At 51.6% G+C, this 6,748-nt stretch overlaps 1 protein-coding gene across 1 annotated transcript; it reads left to right on the top strand.

Annotated features, from left to right (window-relative positions):
* Nucleotides 1-1,877: 1,877 nt before the first annotated feature.
* On the top strand, nt 1,878-4,463 carry Pdyn (prodynorphin). Its single transcript, XM_047535670.1, has 2 exons — nt 1,878-2,006; nt 3,550-4,463. The coding sequence occupies exons 1-2, from the start codon at nt 1,878-1,880 to the stop codon at nt 4,162-4,164; spliced, it is 744 nt and encodes a 247-aa protein (XP_047391626.1). The 3' UTR covers nt 4,165-4,463.
* Nucleotides 4,464-6,748: the final 2,285 nt, after the last annotated feature.

The raw sequence follows: 6,748 nt of genomic DNA, 5'->3' as shown, positions 1-6,748 counted from the left end.
CGCCAGTGTGACACAGGCCAGGACAGCCATGGATGGCATCAGGGAAAGCGTCAGCCGCCTGTTTGCGTCTCCATATAAATGGTGCGGCTCACTCACCCAGAACCCGAATCCGCTCAGCTGCAGATAGAGGACCCAAGGGCCGGGAAGAGACACAGGTGGACACAAACCCACTTCTCTGAGTTTTCTGCTCAGGGCGCCCCTGTTCCAGGAGCAGATGGACCCACCTTTCATCCCTGTGTGACCTCAGGGGATGTTTCCAGGCTCTCGAGGACCGTTTCTCAGTGGGTAGATGGACTGATTTCCACAGACAAGTCAAGGGCCCTGTGCGTGCAGCCCCTGGGTCTCAGGGGAGGCTCAATGGTCAAAGCTGCTCTAGAAGTTGCAGTCACCTCGTGGACAGGCCTTGTACCCCAACTTCGCCCCTCAAGGCGGGACAAGGGCAGTTTCAGATCTGAAGTGCCCGTCTCACGCGTGAGGAGTGGATGAGGACATGGCTTGAGGGACTCAGAGTTGTAGGGGTTTAATAAATGGTGACTGGATCATATCAGGCAGGCTTCAGGGGGGAACTGTGTTTGTGGTGAGCGGAGCCCCACTCTAGGCTATAGCATGGGGCTCTGGGGCTCATGGGATGGAATCTTGCATGCCCAACACCTAAGCCAACATTGCAGCTTGCAGAAATGAGGACAGCCATCTTTCAGTTTAAGGGTGATGGATTAGGAAGACCAGCTTGGGAAGAGTGTGGAACCTCCAGCTGACCAGCCAGGGTGGGTGTCTCGGGGGACCTGCACTTTGCAATGTGACGGAACTACACTGGCTGCCCATTTGAATGACTTTGAGTCTTCACATTTGGTTTATAAAAAGAGGTGTCTGAAAGGGACAGCTTTTAACAGCTGTTAACGAAGCATCAATTCATCTGTGGAGTATTTATTGGAGGTCTATTATGTGCTGGCCAGGGTTTCAGGTGATAGGATATAGCACAGAGTGAGCTGGGTAAGGTCTGTGTCCCCAGAGGATGCACATTCCAGGGGTGGAGAATGCCAGAGGCTTACAAAGCACCACCACCAAATGAATACACATCAAATAGATAGGGAAGTAGAAGGTGGTGAGTGTAAAGGAATCAAAGCAGATGATGTGAGAGATGGAGGAAGCCACAGTAGATACAGGGATCAGCAAATGCCTCTGTGGCCATGTCATGTTTAATTCATTTAATACAAGAAAGAGTGGATCTTATGAAAATCCGAGGTCAGAGTACTTCAGACAGAGAGGCAGAGTGTGCAAAGGCCCTGCGGCAGGAACAAGCTTGGCCTGTTTGAGAACACAGAGCAGGTATTACAGAGAAGACAAGACATGGTCACTGCCTTTGTGGAGCAGTGGAGACTCTGAAGGCTCACCCAGCTAATTATCAAATAATGCATTGTTTTGATGGAAGAGATGCAAATTATTGGGAGAATAGGAAAGATGAGTATCTCATTTAGCCTGGAAACGCTGCCCAGAAGAGGTGATCTCCAGTCTAGGACTTAAGTGACAGGTAGCCAGAAGAGGAGAGGAAGGATTTTCTGGCAGAAGGCAGAGGGAAGAGCTTATGCCTTTGTGAGACAGCCTGATACATCATCAAGGGAATTACAGTTGGCGCTCAGAGCTGAAGTGCTGGCATACAGCAGGTGCTCAGCACTTGTCAATTCCTGGGCCTTGGACACCTGCTTCACCTCCCTGAGATGTAGAATGGACCAAGAATGCGTGCCTTGTGTGCTTCTGGCAGGAGTAAAAGAGATGGTTCTGCAGCTCCGCACCCCACAGAGCACGATCAGTCGATCGGTAGATCGATCGGTTTCATCGTCCTCTCCTTCTCCCTTCCCAGCAGGAAGAGCCACGACAGAATGGGGTGGCCGGGGCTGTTGATGGCCGCTTGCCTCCTCGCTCTCCCCTCTGCTGCAGCCGACTGCCTGTCCTGGTGCTCCTGGTGTGCCCTGAAGACCCAGGATGGACCCAAACCCATCAACCCCCTGGTAGGTTTCCGGCAGGCTTTCTCCATGCCAGGCCCTGCTGAGCGTGGAGCCCAGAGAGGGGAGGTCCCAGGCCTGTGCCTGTGCAGCACCCCACCCTGTGCAGCACCCCACCCTGTGCAGTACCCCACCCCGTGCAGGGCTCGTCTGCCCTGTCCCGTGGATGAGCCTAGGCACCAGGGGCCGCTGCCTCCCAGCACCCACCCACACCCACACCTCACCACCACGGGCTCTCTGGGGCCGGGACAGATTCAGGTTTCCAGGGAGCTGGATGCCTGGCAACAGGGAGTGTCTGTCAATCATGAGGCGCTGACTTTGCAGTCAGCAGATCTACATTCACTCTTCAGGGCTTCTCCCCTGCCGGCTGATGGACACCCCTAAATCCAGTCACTCTCAGGAGAAGAGCTGTCTCCACCACCTAACTGCTGGGATCTGTTGGACAGGCTCAAAACTTTGGTTCCTCTTCTGGGTCTTAGCATCTCTTCGCTGGCCTTGTAGGCCTTCCTCTGTCTGACTCTCCCCAGTGCCTCGCCCACGATGGCAGGAAGTCTGGGGTGTCCCTTTAGGCTCCCTGACTCTGGAAACCCCTTTTGGAGCCTCAATTTCCTTTTCTGCAAAATGTGGGTGATTCTGTGAGATAGTGGTGGAAAGTATTTCACAGATGATCTTAGCCCCTGTTTATGGAGATTCTCACAGTTTTTGGGGTGCTGCGCAGACAATCTCAGGTGGAGAAGCAGGACTTGTGGCGTTAGATACTGTGTCCCCCAACTCCACGCCTATGAAGCCCCCAGTGACCCCACATTCGTGTTCTTTACGCCAGGCTGCACTGCTCTCTGCCTGTCAAGTGTTCCCAGCATCCTTCACACCGGAGAAGGCTGGGAGAACCATCTTCTCCCTCTGGAGGAGCACGCAGAGCTCCATGGGAAGATCAATTCTGATCAATCTGAGCCCCATTTTGGCACTGCTGCCTGGAGCCACGTGTCCTTGGGAAAGCTGTTTCCACTCTCCATGACTTGTCTGTTCTTTCACACAAGTACAAGGGCACCTGCCTCTATGCACCCTTGGGAGCATTAAAATGGGTGGCCCAGTGCTTAGCAAAAGCCATTCATTTTGATTTTCTCAGATATTGAAAAAGGGGCTCCAGGGTGGGGCAGAGCATGTGTGGGTTTTTTGTTTGTTTGGTACCAGGAATTGAACCCAGGGATGCTTAACCAGTAAGCCACATCCTCAGCCCTTTTTAATATTTTATTTAGAGACAGGGCCTCAGTAATTTCGAGCATGTGTTTTGATAATTTGATAGGACAGAGCACAGTGATGCATGCCTGTATTCTCAGGGGCTCAGGAGGCCGAGGCAGGAGGATGGCAATTTCAAGGCCAGTCTCAGCAACTGAGTGAGACCCTGTCTCCAAATAGAGAATAAAAAGGGCTGGGGTGTAGCTCAGTGGTTAAGGGCCCCTGGGTTCAATCCCAGTACCCAAAGATAAAGAAATACTTGATAGTTTGACGGGGGTGACATGACCACTGTGGTCTCTCGGGTCTTTTGCAGATTTGCTCTCTGGAATGCCAGGATGCCCTGCTGCCCTCCGAGGAGTGGGAGAGATGCCAGGGCTTTCTGTCTTTTCTCACCCCCTCCACCCTTGGGCTCACTGGCAAGGAAGATCTGGAGGGCCAGGCAGCTTTGGAAGAAGCCTACAGTGAGCTGGTCAAGCTCATCGGTCCCTTCCTGAAGGAGGCAGAGAAGAGCAAATTCCTCCCTGGCACCCTGACAAAGGAGCGGCTCAGGGGTCTCCCGGGTGGGTTTGGGGCGGGAGGGGAATCGGAGCTGACCGGGGATGCCCAGCTGAACCAGGGCGCCCTGGAGGCGGCTGTGCTGGACTTGAATGAGGAGGACCCCAAAGCGCAGGTCAAGCGCTATGGGGGCTTTCTGCGCAAATATCCCAAGAGGAGCTCAGAGGTGGCTGGGGACGGGGACGGGGACGGGGACAGGGCGGGCCACGAGGACTTATACAAACGCTACGGGGGGTTCCTGCGGCGCATCCGCCCCAAGCTCAAGTGGGACAACCAGAAGCGTTACGGTGGTTTCCTCCGGCGCCAGTTCAAGGTGGTGACTCGGTCCCAGGAAGACCCCTACGCCTACTCCGCGGAGCCCTCGGACGCGTAAGCCCCGCGCGGTGCAGGGGAGTCGGGAGCTTCCCCTGGCACCGCCCCGTCCTGGAGCGCGCCCATCGCTCCTGCGCACACCTGCCCGCATGCTCAGCCCAGCACTGGCTACAACGTATCCAAGCCCAGCCTTTCTCCCTCCCGCGGGGACTGTGGGAGTTGTCTGGGGTCACTGATGAGAAAGAATGGAGATCCCCCTTCCAATGAGCTCAGTGCTCGGTTCAGAGCCCTAGACCTCTATAACCACCAACCGCCACTTTCGGTATCCCTCCACCCGGTTCTCATGACCCGCCCCCAACTCCAGAGGGACTTGTTCTTTGGAGCCATGATCTCCAGACTTTCCTGATCATATACCCTTAAAAAAACAAAACAAAAAAAAAAGTATGCCCCCATGTAGGCAATATACATAGGTACCATAAAACAAGCAAAGCAAAAACTTGGGGGGGGAAAAAACATAAATAGAAATCCTAGCCTTGTATTCTCAAACCTCGAATAATCTCCTTGTGCACTTCACCTTGGAGACCAAGCATTAGGTGAAAAGATTAAACCGTTTGCCTGCTATTGGATCAGAAATTCTGCCAGGGGGGAGTCCAGTCTTCGAGTGGGTTCAGTGTCTGATTTGCATCTTCTGAGCTCTGGTGATTTGGAAGTGCACCTCTCGGGGAGCTGAGTTCCTGGAAGTCCCGTGCCTGTGGTACCTTGCACAAAGCTGCTCTTCTTCTGAATTCTTAAATGATCAAGGAGGGAGCAAAGCAAACCAATTTGTTCTGTGCAACAAATTCAGAATGTGGACCGGTTCCCTCAGCTCTCATTAAGCTAATTAAACCAGTTGGTATCCCACTCCTTCCCCCATGGTGAACTGAAGCACCGTCAAGTGGATGAGGTTAAGCACAGCCATGTTCTTGAGCAGATGAATTGGCTGCCAGGAGTCCAGTCCATCTGGCCCAGCGTATGCACCCGGCATTGGGCGAGGGAGTCTAGAGTCAGAGCCTGGGAAGAGAAAGCTCTCCTCGACTCCCAGGGCGATTCCTTCCTCTCAGTGTCTCCAAATAAAACCAGAAAGAGGAAGTAATGATTGAGTGTTTGAGGCCAAATGAGCTCCCTTGATTCAAATAACCCAGAATCAGAGGCAGAGACCTCCTGGTGCCTCGGGCTTTGTTTTCACAGTCCTCCCCCACCCCACACTAGGTTTGGGTTTGTGTGTCCAGAAGATGGGACTGGGCAGGAGAGAAAACAGATTCAAGCTTGGATAATTTGTACAAGATGCTTCTGAGCACACCTCTTCACTCACAGACCCCCGGTCTCTCACGGTGTTTGGAAATGTATAGATTGTTTTTTGGGTTACTTTGTGTGCTTTTTAAAAATCCCATTTATGCAATTTACTTGGAATTTGCTTAGTCCTTAATAGGCCTGTGTAATTTCCTGCTCCTCCAGTACAATAAATAATAGATGCTAATGATTTGTGTGTGTCTGTGTGCGTGAGTGCATGTGAGCCCAAGTCCCAGAGAGAACAAAAGACCATTTGCAGAAAAGAATGCTAGGGAATGAATACTATCATCATCTGTACACATTTTGCACACATGCACATTCATCATGTACACACACAAACACATACAGTCATGTTTGAAAACAAACTGTGGCATGATAGAGCCAAAATTTTTAGGGTCCCACAGTCTTAAATTTGAAAGTTAAATCTGTGTGACGTTGGGTAAATGATGGACCTCTCTGGGCTTCACTACTTCTATAAAAATAAAGGGTAACAGCACCAATTTTTTCAGATGGTTGTGAGAATTCAATGACATCATATATGCAAAGCCCCTAGCACATAAAATTTGTCCCCCGAATGAGAGTTTCTTTTCCTCCATGGTCTTTCTTTTCCTCCAATGTCAAAGCTAAATATTCAACCACACATGAGGGAGGACCAGGAGAGATGCTGCAAACACAGCTGCCTTCTATGCTGGAAAAGCCAGGACAGGAGAGACAGAGATGTTCCTAATGAGGGTGAGTGTGCTTGAGTGACAAGGTGGCAGAATGACACTAGAAATGACATCCCAGGGCTGGCTGTATGGCTTCGGTGGTAGAGCACTTGCCTGGCATGCACGAGGGTCTGGATTCAATCCCCAGCATGGCCAAACGAACAAAAAACACCAACAAAAACACAAAGCTACATCCTTCACTAAATGGTACAGATGAGATGTCTTTAAATAGGTCAAGCGTGCAAGTGACGAGATGGCTCCAGACCCCATGGGGACGCTCTGAACACTGGCTTTCTGAGCAACATCGTAGAAAACACAGGGGTGGGGAGGGCTCAGTCATTCAAGGTTCAAAGCTGCAGACCCACTGTGCGCAGTAGGCATTTGCTAGGTGGGAGGTACAGGAAAACAAAACCCACAGGCCTCTGCTCTTGGGGAACTGACAGTGGGGGAGAGAGAAATGAACAGGTAAACAAACACATAAATGTAGAATTGGAGAGAGTGGTAATTGCTGTAGAGAAAAGAATTGGGATCTAGAAGTCAGGGCTAACAGGTGTAGAGGAAGCATCTCCCCAGGGTATTGAGGAAATCCTCTTCTGAGAGTATTCTGTT

Source organism: Sciurus carolinensis, chromosome 2 (genome assembly GCF_902686445.1).
Source record: "Sciurus carolinensis chromosome 2, mSciCar1.2, whole genome shotgun sequence".
Classification (NCBI taxonomy): Eukaryota; Metazoa; Chordata; class Mammalia; order Rodentia; family Sciuridae; genus Sciurus; species Sciurus carolinensis.
This window is presented reverse-complemented; position numbering and strand designations above follow the sequence as displayed.